At 40.4% G+C, this 23,083-nt stretch overlaps 1 protein-coding gene across 5 annotated transcripts in view; it reads right to left on the bottom strand.

Moving 5' to 3' along the window:
- ITPR2 (inositol 1,4,5-trisphosphate receptor type 2) overlaps positions 1 to 23,083 on the bottom strand; it is a 257,303-nt gene that overhangs the window by 23,044 nt on the left and 211,176 nt on the right. For 4 of the 5 annotated variants that reach the window (XM_061359821.1, XM_061359798.1, XM_061359812.1 and 1 more), the window contains 2 exons: positions 20,834 to 21,026; positions 17,697 to 17,908 (listed from right to left, as the gene is read on the bottom strand). In XM_061359821.1, the coding sequence (XP_061215805.1) occupies positions 17,712 to 17,908; positions 20,834 to 21,026 (390 nt within the window). In that variant the 3' untranslated portion in view covers positions 17,697 to 17,711. Of the gene's footprint in view, positions 1 to 734; positions 896 to 2,163; positions 2,330 to 4,098; positions 4,227 to 8,874; positions 8,968 to 11,032; positions 11,229 to 13,361; positions 13,527 to 14,792; positions 14,969 to 17,696; positions 17,909 to 20,833; positions 21,027 to 23,083 lie in introns of those variants that run through there. The other variant, XM_061359829.1, reaches the window with a different exon arrangement.

The following is a 23,083-nucleotide window of genomic DNA, read 5'->3' as shown; positions in this document are numbered from 1 at the left end:
CACAACCACAGACCCTGGCACAGGCCCTGAGTCATGCAGTAGCTGCCAGGAAGTCCATGGGAAGAAAATGCTGCACCAGAATATACCAGCAGGTAGCAAGGATTCCTCAAAAATGTAGCCCCAAGCCAGTCAATAAGGCATCCCTCCCACCAGAACGAATCCTCTTCAGTAGCAGGCTGGAAATGAAATGTAATTGAACATCTCTCTGTCCCAGTGTCATCAAATTTCTCTCTCTGAATCCAAGTCATACCCTCACTGCTTCACAAGGCAGTTTCTGTAGCTCTTCAAATCCCTGCAGCAGCTCTTCTTGGTCTTTTCAATAGCTTGTTCAGAGCAGTCATAGGAGAAAAGCGCTACCCCTCAACACTGACCCTGTGTTTCACTGTTCAGCAGGAGATGTTATTTTTCTGGACAACAGCCCAGAGATACTGGGCAAAGCCAGAGCAGCAGCAGATGTTATGATGCATGCTCTTCTGCCTCTGGTTTGGCTAACGAGGCAGCAGAAACCACAGAGCATGAGAGCACAAATGCCAAGCTGGAGACTATGGCCTGTGCCTTCATCTTTTTTATTATGTTTAAGACTGGGCTTTGTTGCAGACTAAGACATGTGAAAATATCTTTAAAAATACAGATCGATGCCTCCTATTGTTCAGAGAAAGGGAAAAAGATATTCTCTGCTCTAGCTGCAAGGAGCATCTCTCCATTTCATAAAGCATGTGCCCAAATTGACTTACCACAATCATTTGTGCCACATAGCTCTCCGGGCCAGTGTATTCAGTTGGATCTTTAACTTTGACAAGAACTATGAAGTACAAATAATGCCACATGTTGTGTTCTGACTTTATATGCTCCTCAAACGAAACGGTCTTGTTATCGAATTTGTCTCTCTCCAGTCCTGCAAAAAGACATGGACATAAAGCAGAAAAATAAACTTCAACGTAAAATATGCAAATCTTTTAAATACATTAGAGAAAGGAACCTAAGTTAATTTAAAGGATCATAAATTTGAAAGATCTTAATTTAAAAGCTGTAACAACATACAGTAACTGCCAGGCAAGAAATACCAAGCCAGAAGGCATTCCTGACAGGATTCTTTCAGCACAGCATTTATTCTCTTTTGTGATATTTCCTCTTAATAACAATAACAATATAATAAATATGTTACAGCTTTACAGTGCCTTCTGTGCTGAGGGCTATAAAGTGCTTTACAAGTGTTGGCTCTGCTTCTTTCTGAATCTATACTGGTAAGCACACAATGTACAATCTAGGTCCTGATCTTGCAAAGATTTATGTACACATTTAGCATCAGGCACATGAATAGTCCCACTTAAGCTGTGGTGGGATTGTTTGTGTGCTTAAACCTAGCAGGGAGTGTGAATCTCTGCAGCTCTGTAGTCACACAATCTTTACAGAGCTGTAGTCATAAGAAATTTTTACATTTTTCCTGTAATGGGTCAAATCTCTGAAGAAGGATACCACAGTGAGCAAGAACAGGGTTCATAAATGTTTGCCTTTGTGTTACAGCTTTCCTCCCTGGATCTCTTGTGGAGCCTTCCACAGACACTAAAGCTGGTGTGCTCTGCACGACACTCATCCTTGTAAGTACAAGAATGGAAACAACACCCAGTCTGCAAAAGAGAAGGTATTTCTGAAGTTCCCTGGGGGAATGAAGGTCTGCCCCTTTGCAAGTGCACCTCAAAGGAAGAGCAGTTTATTCATGGGTTTTGTGTAGATGTTTTTCATTTAATTCTTTTATTCCCTGTTTCATATCACCTTGTGAAACAGGCAAATTTTGCTGTTGTTACCCTTCTGGAATGCACTGTGCTGTGAAATAGCAAGCTGTACTTTCATCTGCATCACACTCTGTGAAATAAAGTCAGCAGCTGCACCATCTCCATTAGTAGTGATGATGCGAGTGTGAGACATAGCTCTTCTCCCTCAGATCCTGGGTGGAGATTGCAAAGCCACCTTTTAGCAAAGCTAGCTTTTGACTCATAAACCTGATCTTTTTCTTACTGAGAGGGAAGAAATCTGGAACCAAACTGACATTTTTACACTTTCCTTATACGAGATGGACCCCTTTGGTCCACACTTTATTTATTGAGGAACAGTTCATTTCACTCCTTTCCCCATCAAATGTCTCAATAGCTGAGTAATACCTACCACAGATGAAACAAGTTGTCTTTAGTATTTCCTCTTTTTTCTGCTTTTCACTCCTGAGATCAGCAAATGTATCAATAATGACTCCAAAGATTAGGTTTAGAACAATAATTATGACGATGAAGTAAAACAGAAGATCATAAACAACTCGTGCAGCAAACAAGGGTTCCTGAAACAATAATAAAGTTGCAATAAGATATAAAAATAGCGTACCTTTACAATATTCAATATTTTCACGTTAGCTTATGCAAAGCTACGTATCTTTTTTTCCATATGCCAAATTCTCCTGTCCTTACACACAGAAATGGAGAGGGACTACCTATGTGGTTAGGTAAAGAAGATTTGGCTTCACGTGCTCTTATAGCACTGAGACTCCTCTTGTTCATTATGTTTCACACAGCATAAAGAAAAGACTAGCTTTTGTATCAGAGGCAGCATAGATGCATTAGTGTAGTGCTTGACTGAAGATAATTACCTTGCCAGTACAGAAACAGGGATATGCAGTTTGTAGTACTCACTGAGAGCAATCATAGTTCTTAATACTGCCTTGTGGCATACAGGGATATGCTTACGGAAGGTCTTTGTGGAATACTCCAGTCCAATGCCAAGTTTTTACACCAAAAAATTGGAAGCCAGGGAAGCATGCTTCTGTGATGCCAAGGCCAGGCTACTATGTGCCCAAGCAGTGCATGTAAATGGTTTTAGCATTGCGCTAACACAGTCACACAGCTGTAAGCTGTCTCAGAGTGGGCAGGCATAGCAAGTGTCTCTTTGGGAACACAAGATGCACATGCATACAAACATACACATGTGCATGTGCACACCCATGAATTGCTTATATTCCTCGTCACACTCTTGTTTTTACATCATAGCTACTTTCCATCTTGTAAAGGCTGGACTGGACTCCCATTGACACCTCTGAAAATAGCAAAGGTGTTACGTGGCAAATAGGAGGCGACAGTCAGTGTAAGGAGGAGGAGCACAAAACTGAAGCCTTTTTCTTCACCCTGACACTGACTTGGGAGTCACTGATTCTGTTATTTTCCCACACATTCATTGGGATAATAGTGCTTCCCTTTGTGAAGTGCTTTAATGTAGTTAGCATTAAATAACTGCTAAGTGGGAAGAGTAATTTTCAAAGTCTGTAAGTGTTTACAGACTTCACGGGGATGGACTATGTCTATAAGATAGGACCTAGATTCCTATTACCAGCACAAAGAGCTCCTCCATTCAGATCCAAGTTATTCATCTCTGGACTCCTGCAAGAGATCCTGCTTGTGAATGTAACCCTTGTGTAACGGTACGGCTTACCAAGCAAAGTGCCACTCGAATGCCTTCATATATTATGATCTTTTAGAACTTAAATAAAAATTCATAAAACCACCCAAATATTAAGAATAGTCCTTGAATGACTGAATTTTGGAGGAAACTTCTGGAGGAAGACATATACCATAACATATGAAATTCTGCCTTGACTTTGATGCTAATTGAGTATAAGTAAACAATAGGACCTATTCCAAGACAGATGTCATGCTGCATTTCAGCTAAAAATACACCTTGTATATTACAGCGAAGAGTCTTGACATAAACTCATCAATCAATCACTTTCAGAAGTTTACATTTATAATTCCTAGTGTAATAGAAAAGTGATCCCATCTAGCAACACTTCTTAGCAATGCTGGGAAGGTTACAATATACTCCGGTTTTCCAGAAGGGGTAAACTACTACCTAGAGTTCCTTTCTTCAAGTACCATCATCACACCAAGCTTAGCTCTTCTCATGAAATAGTCCATTTGGGATGTAAAAATTACATGGATAAATCAACTGCGTGACATTACAGCAGACTAGATACAAATACTGTCTATTACTTCCAAAAATTGACTTTGGCATTCATGAGATGAACAGGGAGTAATGCATTTACTCAGCCAAAGCATTTACATCTTTGGAAGGCTTTCTGAGCACGTCTCCCACACCACCACCATTTCGCAGGCCTTGGTTTAACACGGTCACAATGCACATGAGCAGGGTGTCGCAGGTCCTTTCTATTCCATCCTCCTCCTCTTCACCTGCAAAAAGGAGAGCAGCAGCTTTAGGAACCGCAGCATCAAGAGATCACTCATCAAACAAAGCCACAATTCTGTATTAGAAAAAGCAACTGCAATACACATCTGCCTTTCATACTCTTCAGCTAAAATTTCACTGATCAACCCTATGCATTTGCAGGGCTGGTGACATACTTAGGCACATGAGGCATACTTAGCCTGAAGAGAGAGAGAAAATCCCAAGCAGTTCTCCCTCCAGTAACTCTGTTAATGACCCAGAGCTGCCATCTCTATTCATGGGAGCACCCCTTTTCCTTGCAAGTACTCCCACTGGTTTTACTATGACTGCTTTTTCAGCGGGCCTCCTAAGTGAGCAGCTGACACAGAGGAGAAGCAATATAAACACAGAATTAGAAGCACATTTATAAAAGGATTGTCTTCCTGTGAAATCATTCCTCTACCTACACATGTACAAGCCAAGTCATGTTAGCATTTCAAATCATTAAGGAGGGGTTGGCTTTTATACAAGTAAATCTGTCCATGGTCTTTCCACTAGCACACGTGCCCAAGCACAGGTCTGATATATATTAAATGAAAGACTCACCCTGACCTCAGCTTCAAAACTTGGATTCTATTCTTATCTCTGCTGCAGAGCTGTTGCGTGGTTTTGGCCGAGCCACAGAGGGTACAATTGTGCAGGAGATATTTGAACGTGCAGAGGAGCTGGGCTGGAACACCAGTCCCCGGGGACACTACGTCTGCCTTGGCCAGAATTCCTCCCACCACCACTCACCCCCATGCTGTGGCTGCATTGAGAGCCTCCTTTTGAAGAGCCCTGCTTGAGTTGTTCCCTGTGTCCTGCTGGCTTGCACTGAAGGGTCAGGGCTGTGATTGCCATTTCTCCTGCCTTCCCTTCTCTTTAGGGACACATTTGCTTAAGCAGTGAAGGCAGCAATTCTCACGTGGTTTGCTTCATGCACTTATTGTAACCAGTTTAATAAATAACAACATCCTGCTGTGATAGCTAACTGAAACAGCATATTTAACAGCCCCAAACCGCCACATCTGGGGCACCAGATAGACTGTGATAAACTGAGTTGACTTAAATCACTCACATTACAGACAAGCAATTTGGATTTAAAACATGGGTTCCCAAATTGTGGTGTATGCCTCACAACTGGTATTTGCAGAACAGAGCTGGTATCTGCTGATTTTACCACCGCTGCTTTTGCTACGCAAGCAAATTAAATGAGAAAAAACTCCTGATTTAAGGAACTCTGAGCAAAAAGAAAAGCAGAAGCAGACATCAGGATAAACTTCTCTGCTCAACTGTAAGGTCATTACAGACATTACTACCACTAGGAACTCCAGATTTAAAAAACAGCAGCTTAAATATTGAAACTGAAAGGATAACTGAAAATAAAACTTTTTTTCTCTGTCACATCTGGAATTTTTTTACTAGAACAGTGATCTTAGTCATACCAACTAATCTCCTTTGCTTTTGTAGCCTGCCTTTTTTAGCTCCTTCCAAACATTACTCCATCATTTTTCTTGGAGCTAATATCTGTGCTTGAGAAGATCATCAGCCACAAGATAAATAAAAAGCTTTTCTAAAAGCCACAGCTTCTATTTCATTTAGATAACTGCTGAACAAGATTTTTCACTTGCCACAAGACTAGTGTCAGTGGCTGGTAGCAGTGGATGTTCAGATTCTGATGAACGACAAGGATAAAACAGGGCTGAGAACTGGAAGCTGCAACATGGGAGAAAGTTGCCTACTAGCAACCCTAACTCACAAGTCTCCATGTTCACTGAGGTGCAAATTGAGAGCAAGCTTCAGAGAGACGCAAGATACCACTCATCAGATGACTGGCACACCTCACAACACAGAGAATCACCATCCCACATTGCACCCAGAAGAGCAAGCTCAGGTTGCAAGTCCTTTGCCAGAGAATCAGAAAGCAGACAGCCCAAAGTTGGCAGAAACCTCCAGTGCACTAATATAGGCTTTGGGGAGTGTACAGACATCCTTATGTCTACTCTCCTTCCACTCCCACATGTGGAGTAACAAGAGCTATCTTCGCTTTGGGAGCGAGGTAACACTGCAGGCTCACGTTTTGCCTCAGTTGGTTTGCCCTGGTGCTCAGCAGCACTCACCATAGACTCAGCCCCTGTCAACACAGACTATGCCCAGACCACCAAAATAAGGGGGTCTGTAGAGTGAATTGTTGAGAAGGACCCAGTACTGACACTAACTGAGGTTCAGGGGGTTTACCTGTAGTCACCTCCAGTCTGATAAGTGGTCCGTGAGTAGATACATAGCATTAGGTAGGCTGCCATCTGATCAAATTTAATTCAAAGGTAATGCGGTTTAGGCACTGAGACCACCCTGCAGTGTTAATCACGGGCAGTAAGTGGTATTATAGGAAGGTTTCCTTCAAAAATCCTCATTTGATGATCCACAGCTACCTGGGTTCTGGGCCTGATTTCCAGCACAAGCATATGCAGGAGAGACACCTGTGCCCACATGCATCTAGGTTAACTTGCACAGAGCAGTACCAGGCCTGGGAGTGGAACGAGTCTTTGAAAATGTCCTCTTTTACTAACAGGTATCTGTGCAGCTTTCTAGCACAGGTCTTTGTGGGCTATAGAACATAAAGAGCCACGTACTGTAGGCTGGGAAGTTCCTTTAAGTGATTAAGCATTTCACCAGGCAAAGACTTAAGTGATCTGGAAAATGCCTTTGGAGTGAAGAGTAGGAGACTCCTGAGGGAGGTAAAAAAAAGTATTTTTATGCTGACAGCTCAATGCAGCAGTGAGGAAGCATGCTGCAGACAGGGGATGCTCTCTGAGCAGAGCAGACTGGCTCCCAGCATGAGCGATGACTGAGCACACGCTCACCCAGTGAAACTCAAGGAAGAAGTGGAAGCTCATCAGAACAAATGATCAGCAATGACCTGATCTGAAAAGCAACTTATTTATGTTTCCACTCTGGACCTAAGATGCACTGGGAACATATGTTCCCTGCAGACAGCTGTGGACTCCTTCATGCGGCTACAACATGAATCTCTCCAAATCTCAGGCTCCGCATTCCACCAGTCATGCTTTTGCCAGAAGGGAGGCTGTCCCAGGAGAAGACCAAAGGCAGAGCACTACCTTTTGACAGGTGGCTTCTTGGCAAAGATGAGCAAAACTGTTCTTGCAGAATGCTGTTTTCTTAGTGTTACTGGATAAATAAAACTTCTCCAAGATTAAGTGACAGTGCACTTGGATGTTTTGTACAGTCCCTTTCATTATTGTTTCATTTTAAATTAAATAGTATCCAAACAATAAGAATTGTGAGATTTCTATCATTTAAAGAGTTTGGCAAAAGCCACACTGCGCCTCTTTTGACTGACTGATTACTCTTTCAATGCAGCAGCTTTGCCAATAGCTCTGAGACTGTTTTCTCTATCTAGTCAGACAGCTTCCCATGCTGTTTATAAGGACTGTTTACACACCAGCTGGGGAGAAAAAGCCTACTTTTATAGCCCTCTCCCTGAAGCCTTTGATCCTAAAACCTCAAAAATTACTAATGGAAGAAAAAAGCTTATGAAACAGCTTTATACTGGAACACAGGATAGGAAGGGATGACTTATGTCCTCAGTTGCAGCCCCCAGCAACCACAGGCAACTGTGGCAATAAGTATTTTAAGCCTGTCGATTATCCACTTTCTTCCTAAGGTCTAATCTAAATCTAACCTCTCTCAGTTTAAAGCCATTCCCTCTTGTGCTATCACTACAGGCCCTTGTAAGAAGTCCCTCTCCAGATTTCTTGTAGGCCCCCTTTAGGTACTGGAAGGCTGCTGTAAGGTCTTTCCAGAGCCTCTCTTCTCTAGGCTGAACAAGCATAACTCTCACAGCCAGCCTTCGTAGCAGAGGTGCTCCAGCCTTCCGATCATCCTTCATGGCCCTCCTCTGTCCTTCTGACATACAGATCATATTCATAATGCAGGTCTGAAAGTAAAACCAGGTGTACTCATCTGCTGAACCAGAGCAATTAAGCTCTTCACTTGCCACAAGCATGAAATAACACATCTATTGTGTGAAAATGCAACAGTCCGCATTTCCCTGCATTTGCTACATGCTAAGAATGCACAGATGGACTGCTGCCTGTGCTTAGCTGAGCCACCGTAACTCGTTCAGACATAGTAGCTTGATCCTAGATCTGGGCTATTAGGTCTTCTGACTACACTACAACCTTAGGCTAGATACATGCAAAAAATATACACAAAAGCTTGCTGATACATGCTACGGCATTTAAATGAACTTCTATGGCCTTAAATGGGTCCAGTAGTGGCTCGTGGCTCAGTGTGTGGAGGTGAGGATGCTGCAGATAAGCAGCAAGCTTTTTCTTCTCAGCAAAGTCAGTTGGAAAGAAGCAGCCTATACATTCAAGCATAGTGATTCAGCAAGCTCATTTAATAACAAAATTAATGTCACGGCAACTAGAAATCAGGTGTGGGAAGCACTCACGTTACAGGCAACTTGCCAGGTAAGCTCCAAGCCTTGCAGAAGTTGAGCACTTAAAGCAAGGATCATCACTTCTCACATTAGCAAATGTCTCCACTATAATGACACACAAATCTCTCACTTCTAATTGATCATCAGTCTGGGGAAACCTTTTTACTCACCTGGGTTAGTAATAGGGATGCTTGCAGAACAGTTCTCTTTCGCACAGGCTCCCATGATTGATGTGAGGGTTGTAGTGGGGACATCACCAGTACCTGTGGAAAAAGCATGATACTGACAAAAAAGACAGATACTACATTTGATACTAAATTTTATATAATTATTTTCTAAAAGCAAATTACTGAGTCAGAAAGTTGAGAAGAAAAAGCAGAACAAATTATGCCACCAACACCTCCTTCCTCAAACAGTCTGCCTCAACAGCTCAAAGCAATCACAAGGAACAAAACCACGGTTTTATATTTACTGTATGTCACAGATATTCCCATTTCATCTCCTGAAATTAATGAATCTACATCAAATGCTGCTACTTCTCATTAGAAAAATATACATTCAAAGCAAGAAACAACTGTCAGATAGGAAAATAATATCACTTTTAAATCCATTAGATAAATTATTCACAAAAGCTGACAAGAAGGATACCAAGCTGATGTCAGTTATCCTGAATGTAGAATATTTAAGAGTTTTCAAGGATTATAACACAGTTTGGCACTCATTTGTAAATATGTATGGGTTTGTGTAAAACACTAATTTAACATTCCCCAAGTGGGTTAATGTGTACATCAGCTTGATTTTATCAAACCAATTTTATCTTGTGCATCTTCGACAATTTTCTGCATTTCAAATCAGAGATACAAAAAGGTTTAAGGAAAAAAAAAATCAAGGCAAAATCATACAACAAAAGTAATAGTCTAAGACTGTGTAACAGAAAACATGAGCTCCCGCTTTCTCTTTCTGCTGCTTTATAAAGAAAATACTTAAAGCACTTGTCTTGGGATGCATAATGTCCCATCAATATACAATCAGCATATTTTCTTGAAGAGTTTTTCATAAGGAATAGGCATGTATAAAGCCAGCAAGAATATACCCACACCACAAAAATCTGCCAACAAAATAAACACAAACACAGAGAAATTACTCCACTGGACCAGGCCAGTGCTGCTGTAGTCTTTATCTGTTCTCCTAAAATGGTCACAATTACTTGTCAAAGTGACATTTCACATCATAGCTTCTGTCCAAAAATGAACAGTAGGTCAAATATTAATTTCTTATGAAACATGTCAACTTAGCCCTTAAAGATGATCAGTGGTAAAAAAGCAAGGTATATTAAAGAAATCTGTCAGGTTCCTTTTTTTTCATGTGGTATCAAAACAGCTACATGAATACATCATGCCCATGTGTCTTGAATGACTTTTGCCTTGTTTGTATGCTTTAGGTCCTGATTTAATAAATTCAGGAAAAGGCTGGCAAATGCTGAGTACACAGAGTCCAGGGTGGATTCCACTAGTTGTTCTGTGCTTCTGTACATATCTGAGGAGCTCAGCATTTGGGAAAATCATGCCTCGAGGAATTTAATCACAAGCTATTCTCAGGTATTTCTATGAAGACAGTTACTTCTTTGCCCGTGCTCCCAGCAGGCTGGTTGGCAGCATATACAAAGATCTCAACAGACGAGACATAGCTTTTTTCTAGCAAAACAAGTTTGTAACTCTCTATTCACATTGGAACTCTCTATTCACATTTCAGAAAGCTGAAATCCTGACCTTTTAAAAACTGATGAAGAACCTCCCAGTGATTTTACTGAAGCCAGGATTATACACTAATGTTGATCATGAAATACCCCAGGAAAGCCCCCTATTAGTGGAAGTATAGATTCTGTAATAAATTCCTGATGGATGAAGATTAAAAAGTAATCAAATTAATACATCTACTGTACATATTAGGATCACATGCCTCATACAGAACACAGAAAATAGTATGAGCTGCTTCTAAGGTAGAATAAGAACCAACGTAATCAACTTTGAATTGCTCTTCCAAATACTTAGGAAATACGGGTGCTTTTTTTTCTATTAGCACAAGTTTGAAAAGAAAACATAATAAATCAAATGTGTTAGATTTTAGTATTCCAACAGATAAGCCTAGTCTGAAACAACCCTATAAACATCAAATTTTACCCAGAGACTTAACTGAGTTCTAAGGTATATAGAATTAGCTCTGCTCTCACAGATACGAAGAAAGAAATCTTACTTCCTTAGATGAAAGTTAGGTTAGGCAGACAGAAAAGGTATACGCCAGAAGCAAATTTTGATATAAAAACCCTACCTGCAACAGGAGTCCTGATTTTCAACCTGTCGACCTCCATGATAAAATCATCTTTCAGGAACAGAAACCCAATGATGGAGAAGAGATAAACTAGGATGAGTGCTAGCACTGCCGTGAGGATAATGGAACGACCATTCCGGGTAACACTTTTTATCACGTTTAGCAATGTCTCTTCTCTGTAGACCAGATCAAACAGCTGGGAAAAGCATAGAGGAGTGCAAAAATGAACAAAAATGAGGCAATATATAGATGCTACATAGGAAAACAATCTGAACTACTGAAACATACATCTAGCCATGTTCTAAATTCTCAGCTTCATAAACGCACAAGTCACATTGATTTCAGTGGGAGCTGGGCATGCTTATAGGAGGAGAAAATCTAGCACAGAACTTTAAATTTAAATCAAGTCCAAAGTCACAAAGTATATATGAGCCTGATCCAAACCTGATTAACAGTTATCAATAAGACCATTGTTTCCCCATGTCAAAACCAGGGCTAGATTAAAATTAAAAACCAGTTCCTTCATGCTATGGATCTGTAGCTGCAAATCAGTTGTTCATGTTATCTCCCATCTGATAAACATACATAGGTTACAACACAAAAATGCACTCATGCGTGTAACTAATTACAGGCCTGTAAACTGTTTCTTTTGAGCTCATGGCATCATTTAAAAGTCGCTCACGTGTACACAGATCAGGGCCATCTCTTTTTAGGGTAAAGTTAAATTCATTGTAATGTTTGTAGAAAACTAGAAACTTTCATTCTTCATCATGCACTATATACTTTCTTGGTATTGAAAGTACACATCAAGATAATGCTGCTTTAAATGTCAAAGGCCTAAAACAGCAATTAAACATGATAAGAGCTTTTCAAGAAATTATAGCTTTTTTCTCTTACAGTTCTATTGATGTTCTATAGTGCTTTCGACCTTATCTATAATGTATGTATTTCTACTTCAAAACATTCAGATTACAGATATAGTGACACATTATGATTTATCAAAATCGTCCACAGAAGAAGGTATTAGTTACAATTCACAAGGTCTGTGGAAGGATTTGTGGAAGGATTAATCTTAAACAAAGAAAGAGGGAAGTTATCATTCATTCCATACAAGACAAAGCTTAGAAAGAGGAACAAGTCTCAGAGTTTAGAATAAGTCCAGTACAAAGTGAACACCTGGAAGGAACTTGGGAACGTGGGCAATTATAATATCCATGAATCATGGACATTGGTCAATAGCAGTCACTGAAAAAAGTAAGTACATAAAATGTTTTAAACTACTTGGCACTTTGGAAAGTATTTTAAGATAGAGATTACCTTACTCATTGAAGGAATAACAGATAATTCTCTGTACATTTTTTAAGCAGAAGAGTTACATTCATTTGATAAAGGTCCCGCAGCTACAGCCACAAATCTTGGCTCCTTTGAAATCTGCCCAAACTTTGAAACTGACTTTAATGCCAAGATATAGAAAACCTGACTCCAGCAGGCGCTCTACCAGAGTAAGCACTGAACCCCTAACAATTCTAGTGTGCTTAACACACCTCTGTGAAAGGCTGGGAGCTCACCATTATTCACGAAGCTGTGAAAAATACAACAGGAAAGTGAACCCACATAAATGACCACAATTTAGCCAGTCTCCCTGCAAGTTTCACACATTCCAGTATCAAGCAAAAGGATCGGAAAACAAAAGCAGTGAAATACCTTTTACTGCTATGCAGCATGAAGGGAGCAGTTAGCTGAGATTAGCATAATTTTGTATGATTCATTTTCATTGCACCTGTATCATATTATAAAAAGGCATTCCATCTGGGTAATGGCAACAAAAGAAAATGAAGTGGGATACATTTAAAGTGATGAATCTTCCTGCTACACCACGGGCATGCCATCCCCATTTCCCAAGTAATTTCTTTAAAATTTTATTTATTTTATTAGGGCTGCAAGATGAACTGAGGAATGAGATCCTGGTATAGGTATGATGCACACACCAGTGGACAACTCCTGTCCTGAAGAGATTATGACTGACACAAGATACAGAACAATGGACACAGAATGTATGTATGCTGGGGAAGGGGGAGAATAAGGAGTGTCTGTATGATAATTGTCTGAAAACAAAGGGGCAAACTTTCAACTCTGAACCAGACAAAGTAAGTCCTAACAGCAACAGGTTCTAATGAAAACAGCAGCTCCTAAGGGGCAGCAACACAACGGTATGCTAAAAATACACATGATTTGGCTTGACTGTCAGGAAGAAATTGAAGGCAGCTGCAGGGGTAACGGTATTTTCTATTTTTGCAAAGTTTTCCCCTCCACAGAAGTACATACTTACCAGGAAACTGTAGAAGAATTCGTGCACACAGAGGCCCAGCATGCAGACCAGGACATATGCTACATGATAGAGAAAAGCCATGTCCATGATAACCGCTCTGTAGCCACGAGTAAAAGTTCCACGGTTCCCAACAAAGCTCACCAGAAACACTATTTTGTTACAAAGCTGTGGGGGGTAACAAAAGCTAGGTTTATTCCATCAGAAAAATCCTGTTATTTACTGTTTGCATTGCTGTAGTGCTTTAAAAGTCTAGATAGGTTGCTTTGACTAAAGTGAGAGTGAGAAAAAAGAAAACCAACCAGTGTACACTGGGAATGAGCCTGTAAGAGTAAGTGGAAGCACATCACCCATCTAACACTGCACCGGGCCTCATTACATTGATTTACTCCTATCACATTAGTGAGTAGGTAGGGTGGGATTATTGTCATAAGGCATTAAAAAAAAACAAGCAGGGAGATTTTGAGTTTGGACCTGAGACTACGTAGGAGCAGCTAGGCATGCTACTACAAAGGGAACAACAGTAACACAACAGAAAGTGTGTGGGGTGTGTGAGAGACCTACTGTTTCCTTCAGATTATGTTTTCAATATAAAATCCCTAAAAGAAAAATACTGGGGGCATTTTTGAAGTATAGCATTTAAGCAACAGCATCAGATTCTTCACTGCTCTTGAACAGTGGTTTCAGAAGTAAATACTAAAGGGGCTAACGTCATCAGTTTGATAGTCCAGGACAAGCAATGAGGACTTAACATGTTTTTTTCTTTCACAAATTTGACAAAGGCTAGTGCTGCTCACTTGCCTTTACCTTTACCTACATGTCTGGGTAGTTTTAAGTATGTGAAATTCTCACAGAGCTGGTAGGAAATAGCCCAGTACTTTGTGCTAAGGTGAATTAGAGCTGTAGCAGTCAGGCAGAAATCTAAATAGATGAATTGTGAGCACGACTGATGACTGTATATCTTACCAACCTCAGTAAACATGCAAACTTACTCATGTCTAAGTTAAAAGATCTGGCAAAGGGCTGAGAGTATATTTAATTTCTAAAAGCTTTTTCTTCTCAAAAATAATGTAACGGAATCATCTCACAAATTTGTGTCAATACTGCTGAATGAATTGGTAAAGAAAATTATTCTTTTAACATGAGAAATTGTAAATTTGATTGCCCATATTGGGCAATATTTCTTTACATTTCACATTGTTTTTATTTTTTAAATATTTGCATATGCACAAAACCAAATCAGTTTTATTTTAGCTTCCTACTTTGCTGACACTGCTGTTTCACAATGACTGGAAATGATTTATTTTTTTGGCTTAACCAGCGAACCAGAAGAAGTTCTTTGCACAGCTCTAATTAAGGGCTGTTTTAATAGGATACCCTTAATGTCTCTGCTTCTGCTGAAAGAGAAATTCTGCTTGTTTCTTAAGTACTTACATTAGCAGCACCAAGAAGTATCAAGGTAGGACCGAGCCCTATAGTATATATAGACCTGAGAATAACAGACACCAAAAAGGGTCGAATACCGACAGGCTTGGAGATGAAAAACAGCATTGCTGTACAAAATGTCACTGCTATCCAAAGGAGGACTGAAAACAACGGAGACAGCGTGCCTGTATAGAGGAGAAAGGGAGATTTCAGAAAGGCATCTTTGGAGAGTCCATTTTTCACCATGAAACAGGTCCAAAACATCAATTCCTTTGCCAATTTAGCTAACAAAAAGTGTGATTCATGCACCACAACTGCTGACCACAGCATGCTCTAATTGCAGTGAGAGCTATTATTATCATAGTATTGTTGATTTTTGCACAGGTAATAACAAGAGCAGTTAATGAAATTTCCATTAAAATCCAGGGAGTGCTCAGGGATGAAAGAGTTTACCCTTCTCCTGGAGCAAGCTACTAATCACCTCCCTTCTGCAGGGATCATTAAGGTCTCTTCCAGTCTAATTCCATGATTACTCAGCTACAGAAATAACCAGTCCTTGGGGTGGCGGAGCAAGTGGCACTGCACTGCAGTGTCACGTTTTGATCCTCAACAGTACCAAAGCGCCCTGGTTTTAGAAAAGCATCTTTCTCCTGAAGGGCTGCGGGTGTTCAGCAGGAGCCTCCGCCTCTGCACAGGAGCAAGGCGCTCGCTGTAATGAAAGGCAGCCACAGGGACTTCAGCCCGAACAGGCAGCATCTGCATTGCCGAGAGCAGCTGAATAGCTGTGCCTCGCTCCTGGGGAGGCAGCAGGTCCCAGGTCTTGCTGAGTTCCTGCGGGCATGTGAGCCCTCAGAGTCAGTCTCTTTGCTGCTCTGCAAGATGCTGGCTCCAGGCTCTCCCTGAATTTTGAGCGATGCCCCTGTTTTCCCTTCTCTCCTCTGCTTAAAGCCCTATAAAAACACCATGTTGCTGTGATATAAAAAGCACATTCAGATCTTGGGGCACTGTTACACTTGTGCACTGGCTTCTATTGTTATCAGATGAACTGAGAGGTCAGTGATGGGGGAGAAGGGAATAGAAAATTTAGCTAGACTCACAACAGAAATCATGCTATCTCTTTGGCAACAAATACACAGCTAAGCAGCATCAGTGGGATTAGAAAACAATGAAATGAAATGAGCCCTAGCCTCAACATTCAGATGGCATCCGAACTTTCCAAAATCCAGAAGCGTTTATATCCTTGGCAGGAGGTTCAAGGTCAGCTCTGATGGATAGTTCCTTCACCAGTAAGACTTGGAAACTTTTAACAGATCCTAAAAAATAACTCCAAGTGGATTTCAAAGGTGAGGCCAAAGCACTCACTGTTTCTTTAACAAACCATTTTGCCTTCTTCCCTACTGTAGGTCAAACAGTTTTACTTCACAGGACCCACACCAATAACATGTGAAGACAGGCGAGCTGGAAGCAAGGAGTCTTCCTCTGGAGTGCAAACGTTGCTTATGTCATATGATGTAAGAACTGCAGGTATCTACCAAAAGGCAGCATTTTCGGGATGATTAGACCAGCCCAGACACCTCAGATGTGTGAGTATAGGTGGGCTTATGCAAGGTGAAGCAGAAAAATGGAAGACAAACTCTGGCTGTTAGATCAGTTTTTGGTGGAGGGGTAGTACAGTACTAAGGATGCTTAGTTCCTTAAACATCCTTAAGGGTGATTTGCTAATCCCATTTGGCCACATCTATTGTTTATTGTTTAGGAATTGCTTTTGTTTTTACAAGCACTAGGAACTAGAATCCTGAAATGTGCTATCAGTGAAATCACTGGATTACTGGGGCTACTTAAACTAATGCTATATAAATCTGCAGTTCAAAATAAGCATTAATACCTACTGGTTAAAGACCAGAGGATTTCTGTGAGTACAGATTAGCTAAAATTTAGTATCTTCAAAGGTTTATTTTTAAATCATTATTTCTCCTTTTATTCTGCATGGGCTGTAATGTGCACGTACTCCAAGTGACTCTTCAGTTTACAAACAGGAAAGAACTAAGTACAAATGCTTCCCTTTTTCTGCAGCAATGCCTGTGCCATGACCTCCAGAGACCACCCTGTAGGGTGAAAGGGCAATGTGGTCTCCATGCCAATATATTTTAATCTGCTGCCTTTCTGTTTAGCCAGCCAACAGGAATGTTTGCTGGTGCCAACTCTGGTATTTGTGAAAAGCACATGTATCTACTAGAAGCTGGACTGCTTCCACTTAGACCAGCTCACATGCCACCAGGCAGACCTGACTTTCAGTCACATTACTGACTGGACTGAACACAAACTAAAGACCTAGAGGTGAATGGCTCTACTCCCATTACCAGTATTCAGAACTATTTAGTCTCCTTTATCCCAATTAAGCTTGTTTTGGATTCAAAGAGGCTTCCTGCTATTCTGCTGCATTTACTTAATGAAATTTATTATTTGTGATATTTCCTGTGACATGTGATGAAGCAGAGGCAGAATCAGAGGTTTTAAGCATATCTTTATGTAATGCATTTATCCTCTGCAACAGTTATGCCCTTTTATCCCAATAAACAAAATAGTCACAAGCCGAGAAGCTAGTTTTCAAGTCCTTCTATTCCATATGCTTTTTAAGACTGCAAGTCATTTGGTTTGATCAGTTCTAAGGAATCTCTGTCCCTCTGCTGCCAGGAATCCTTGTTCAGCTCAGAAGCTGTAACTCAATGTGTGCAGCAGTATACTGCAATACGGCAGAATTAACCCCGATCATCTAGATGCTCTTAGCAACTATATTCTGCCCATTTTACTTCACATTATGTGGACCATGTGACACAGAAGATCAGCTACCACATTTCAGACATTTAGTACCTACTAAGAAGGTACTAAATGGCTTCTGCAGATACAAGGATACCTGAAGATGGGGTTTTATACAGCTGTTACCTTAGCATTGAAAGCATTTAAAATTACAAGGAAAAATAAAACCAAACTCCACTTGCCTTCATCTCCATCGTCTCCAAAGGGGTAGAACAGAGCAACTGCTAAATTGATAAATACAGCAAGGTTGAAGGAAATGCTCCCCCAGAGAGAGATGTGTCTGGAGAACCAAAACAGGGGTGGATTATCTAGAATGAGGAGAAGAGCAGCAGTCAGTGAAATGAAAGCAGGTGGGAACTTCAGTAATGGCCTACAGGGAATTAAAAAATATAGATTAATGAATTAATTAAAATAGACTAATATTAAGCATAGGTTTGCCATAAAACTTCATTTTAAGCAGAGTCTTTAATCCAAAGATCCCAATACAGTTTATTAAATATGGGAGTTTTGCCTCTGCTCATGTTTTAGGACTAGATCTTTTGTGAAGAGTTTTTCACTTGACTCTGAATCTGTAGCCTCTGTGCATCAAGACACAAAATCAAGCAAAAAAACCCCACATTTTAGCACTCTGTGTGCCTGTCAACCAGAAGACTCAGAACAGGTCACCCAGATGACCCAGTTGGACCAAGTACACTGATGACATTATTAAAAAAACAAGGGAATAGGCAAGGTTTCAGAGCTGCAGTATTTTCCCAACCTCTGTCAAACTAAATACATCTTGATCTACTTTGGGGAGCAGGTGAAAATTTGGTCTGACTAGAATTTGTTTTTATGAAAGCTGACTATTTCCTGCACGATCCTCAGATGTCCAAGGTTACCTGCAGACAAACAGCTCTTTACTCCTGCTTAGAAGGACTCAGATGAAACCATGATCACCATATGTGAAGTGCTGTACAAATACAGAGAGATAGTCTATATCCCAGAGAACCTACAACCTAGTTAGAAAAGACTATAAAGGGAAATAGGGCAAAACAGGGTTAAGATTTTGTGTCCAGAGTCACATAAACGATTCAGCAAAAAGACTAGGAACAAGATCAGAGGGTACTAAGACTCAGGCAAGCATTTCGTGTGTGTGACAGCACTACAATATGTCTAAATGAACATTTAAAACAAGATTCTGCGTGTGATAGTGTGAAAAAATCTCTAGCCGGAGAGTTTTGTTTATCCAAACATGATGTATTCCTATTAGTTAGATTTTAAAGTACCAAGAACCTGCTGCAAGCATGCAGAGGTTTAAATGAACATTTAAAACAAGATTCTATGTTCAATAATATGAGAAGATCTCTAGCCAGGGAGGTTTATCTATTTGAACATGATGTATTCTTAATAATTAGGTTTTAAAGTACTGAGAATGTGCTGCAAGCATGCAGAGCATATTCCTGACTTGCCTGCACCCAGCTAACACTTTATAAACAGCAGAGTCATTCAACTGCCTATGGCTGTCTCAGGCTTAAGTCTAAATAGACTTTAATTATGATCAGGTAAATATTCAGATTTCATTGTGGTAACCTTATGCTACTGACTGATGAGATTTAAGTATTTGGAGCAGCTGCAAATGATATCTGTCAATTTAAGCAACACAGACTGCATGCTAATAGACATTTGGCTAAAGAACGAACTGAGCCTCAACCTGTATTATCTTTTCAAATAAAAAAAACCCCAACAAACTACATGGAGATTTGTGGGCCATTCCACTGATGAAAGGAATTGAGGAATTTATTTTCTGAATAAAAATAAACCAATTTTCTTTGCTTATAGCATTAGGCAGGTCTGGTGTATGTAAGTGTAGTGTTGGGCTCTTTTATTTGTGTTTCTTAAGCAAAACCAACAGATATGATTTTGTTACTGGAGTAATTTTTCTACAATACAGTGACTTTTATTCCCAAATAGACTGTGCAGATAGCGAGTTATTCTGGAATAATTTATTTTACAACTACTCTGGTCAGCTTGTCAGTGCAGACAAGTCCTTACAGTGCTGTCAAGGGAAGCAGGCCTGGGCCAAGAGGGTTCACACTGAAGACTTACTACTGCCTCTGAAAATTATAGCCTGGGAACTGACATTTGTAAAAACTGCAAACAACATCCATGTTTCCATCATGTTAAAGATACGACATTAAACCATATTGCTCTTACTATCCAAATTCTATGCTGCTCTGACCATAGATCCTATTCTTACCTTCCTTCTTAATTGCATAATGATGCCGTGAACAGCTGATGTGTACCACCCTAATGTCATCCGAATTTTAGCACTGAATGATCACTGTCATCTATTTTTATTTATATACATATATAAAATATAACTTCCTTCCTTATCCCTCCAGGATACTGCAGATGCTTAATTAGTTTGCAGCCTTGATTCTGTGCTCCAAAAGCAAAGGGCAGAGTTGACAGCAGCTGAGGTGGCAGGAGCTTCCTGTCCCAGGGACATCGGTAGCAGCAGCAGCAGCAGCACCATTCCTGGTGAGGGCGAGCAGCTGTAATGCCCACTGGTGAACTAAACAAGAAACTCAGGGTACCTGTCTTGGCTTCACTGCACCTCCTCTTCAGGTCCCTGCTTTAGTCTCTCCCCCATGATCTTGACTGTGATTGTCAGATCTGCAGGCAGCTTAAGGTGGTACGTGTGCCTCTGCCACCACCATGGGACATAACAGACTGGGACATAGTGCAGTCTAGTCAAGCAAGTGTGATGTGAACTGGCCGAGAGGAACTAACTCCATGGGAGTCAGGCAGATTTAAAGCAGCTGAGGTTCTGGTGAGGGACGTTTTTAAGTGACTGACATTTACAAGTTTTTTAATGGCCTTTTAGGAATCTGCAAACCTCAAATATGCAGCTACACATGTTTTTGTTAAATATTAGGGGCCTTGGCTTAATTAGGCACAGCGCTATTGAGTTTAGTAGAACTACACCCAGTTCATCCACCCCCTGTTTAACTTTTGGAGTCCAAAACATCATCTTGAACAAATTACTGATATTACTAACTGCTCCCTATTATGCCTCTTTTAGGGTGGCATGCAAGTGTCTCTGCTGACCTACACCCTCAAGCCCTGAACAATTCTGCCTGTTGCATGATTGGAGTGAGCAGACAAAATGTACTATTAAAATGAAAGTATTTGAAGGCTTAAAAGCAAGGTTTTAGCATAATAAAGGTATTTTTTGAAATGGCAATACTTACTCCTGATTTTCTTTTGCCATTTCATCTCGTTGTACAGGTCCTCTGTCTGTTGGAAAAAGTCATTGACTTTGCTCCCTTGTTCATCTCTCTCTGTTGTATTGAATACCCTACACTTGGATTCCCGAGTGAGGAATTCACAAATATTGGGGACAGGGAAGACGATCTGTTCCATTGTTCTATCGTGGCGAACAATCTATAAATAAAATGCACATTATTTTCAAGATCAGTGACTATCCATCCATTCTGTCACACCTTCTCTTGTTCACAGCTCCCCTTTTATTTGTAAATTAATGAATGAATTATCTGAGCATTACAATGAAGTTCTGAAGTTGAACCAATCAATCCTAAAACAAAGCAAAACTACTTTTCTATCTTCAAAAGCCTGCATAAAAATGAGGTGGCAAATACATACACAAGCAAATAAATACTTGAGCAAAACCTAGGTCCAGACTTCCCCCAAATATAAAAAATATTCTAATTCAGAATGCTTCAATGTTGCAATAAATGCAAGCAAATCTTTCCCAGTAAACAGGGCAGAAGTTCAGGGGCTTTCTGCTCAGATTACAAAATTCTTTTCTCACCTTGAGTCTATTTCAATTAAGAGATAAATTGTGAAGGTGAATACGCAAAAATAGCACCTTGTCACTCAGACAGCACCCATATGTTGTCAGTCTTTATCTTCTTTCTTGGCAAAACCAAGGTTTTGCATTGTTTGTTTTTCAGGGCCTACCGAGTTACTGGTGAGTGAGCTAGATTTTATTCTGCCTCACCACACTGCCATCAAAATTGCTTCCCCATTCGATCATGGACTCTGCATTACTGAAAATACAGAAATGAGCAGAAACTCATCTTGACTCCTAGACCCGTCTCTGTACAGCCACCAATAAAAAAGAAACCCCACTATTTGACTTTCAAATCAAACAAATGAGATACCCTGATACAGGGGAGCTATATTTGAAATGCCAAACAAATCTAGGTCTGATTTCAGAGAAAAACCAGAGCATCCATTTGATATAACGGCAATGCTGGGCTGAGTTTCAATTTTCCAGTCTAAGTCCTGCATTAAACCACACTCCCTTCTCTCTATTAATTCATATTTATCACGTGAACATACTAAAAAACCACCTGTCTTAAGTCATTTTTGAGAGTAACATAGTCAAGCACATTTTTGTTGAAAATGAAGGATAATTACGTTCATTTCTGCTCATGGGCATATGCATTATGTAAAATTTGGACATGCAGTTTTGAAGTGTCCTAAGTAAATAGTTGTATCTCAGGCCAGGAGTTTTGCAACAGGACTATATGACTAGCAGCTACCCTTGTAGGGTGAATAAAGCAGCTGAGAACACATCTTCAGCTCTGTCAGGGACACAAATGAAGAGGTAAGCTGCATGTGCTGCTAAGCAGAATGACATTTAAAAAGCCTCCCTGAGAACAGAGGCCTACATACCTACTAAACGAACAGCTTTGCAGCCAAGAAGTTTTAGGAGATTTCAGAATACCTCAAGAGCACCCAAAATATTAAAATATATTAGAGGACTACTTAGCTGCCCTTTGGACCACCACAGCCATGGAGCTTCCATCTATCCAGTGGTGGGATAATGTGGCCTGTATCAGGCAAAAAGGATGGTGGGAAACAGAGAAGGACCCAGCCATAGCCTGTCTTGATGACAGCCAGGGCAAAAGGGACCTGATGTGCTTACATCAAGACCCTACACACCCAAGCTCAGGTCCGATGGAGCCTTGGATCCCATTGAAGATTAAATTATTGGCCCAGATTCAGGCTGGGCCTATGTGCAACTATACTGTGCTATTTTCATACTTGGCCAGTTTTGGACTTGATACAGCATTTCCAAAAGACAGATACCTCTTCTTCCCTGCAGTCCCTCACAGCAGCTACCTGTGCACCATGGAAATTCTCCTCCTTATGAAGTCACTAAGGACTAGAGATATTACAGTGCCTAATTCCTACCTTGATGTTTATAATCCCATGAAATTTGTAAGAGCGCAGTAACTGACATAAAAGTTAAGAACCTAAATACCTCTGTGGATCTTGATCCAAAGCCAGTCCATGGCAGGGGTAAAGTTTAAAGCAGAGAACAGAACTGATGAAGCAGGCCAAGCCTTGGTCTTTTAAACAAAAGCCATACTGAATGTCTACACAACTTCAAAACCTCTTTGTACTCCAGCCAGACTTTTAATTTGATCAGTTAGCATCACTGGCTTTGAAATTCATGACTATTTATTTGA

The sequence above is a fragment of the Neopsephotus bourkii genome, unplaced genomic scaffold, assembly GCF_033783945.1.
Source record: "Neopsephotus bourkii isolate Nb327-2 ecotype Australia unplaced genomic scaffold, CSIRO-AGI_Nbou_v1 NB_107, whole genome shotgun sequence".
NCBI lineage: Eukaryota > Metazoa > Chordata > Aves > Psittaciformes > Psittacidae > Neopsephotus > Neopsephotus bourkii.
The sequence above is the reverse complement of the archived record's forward strand: the minus strand, read 5'-3'. Positions and strand labels throughout refer to the sequence as shown.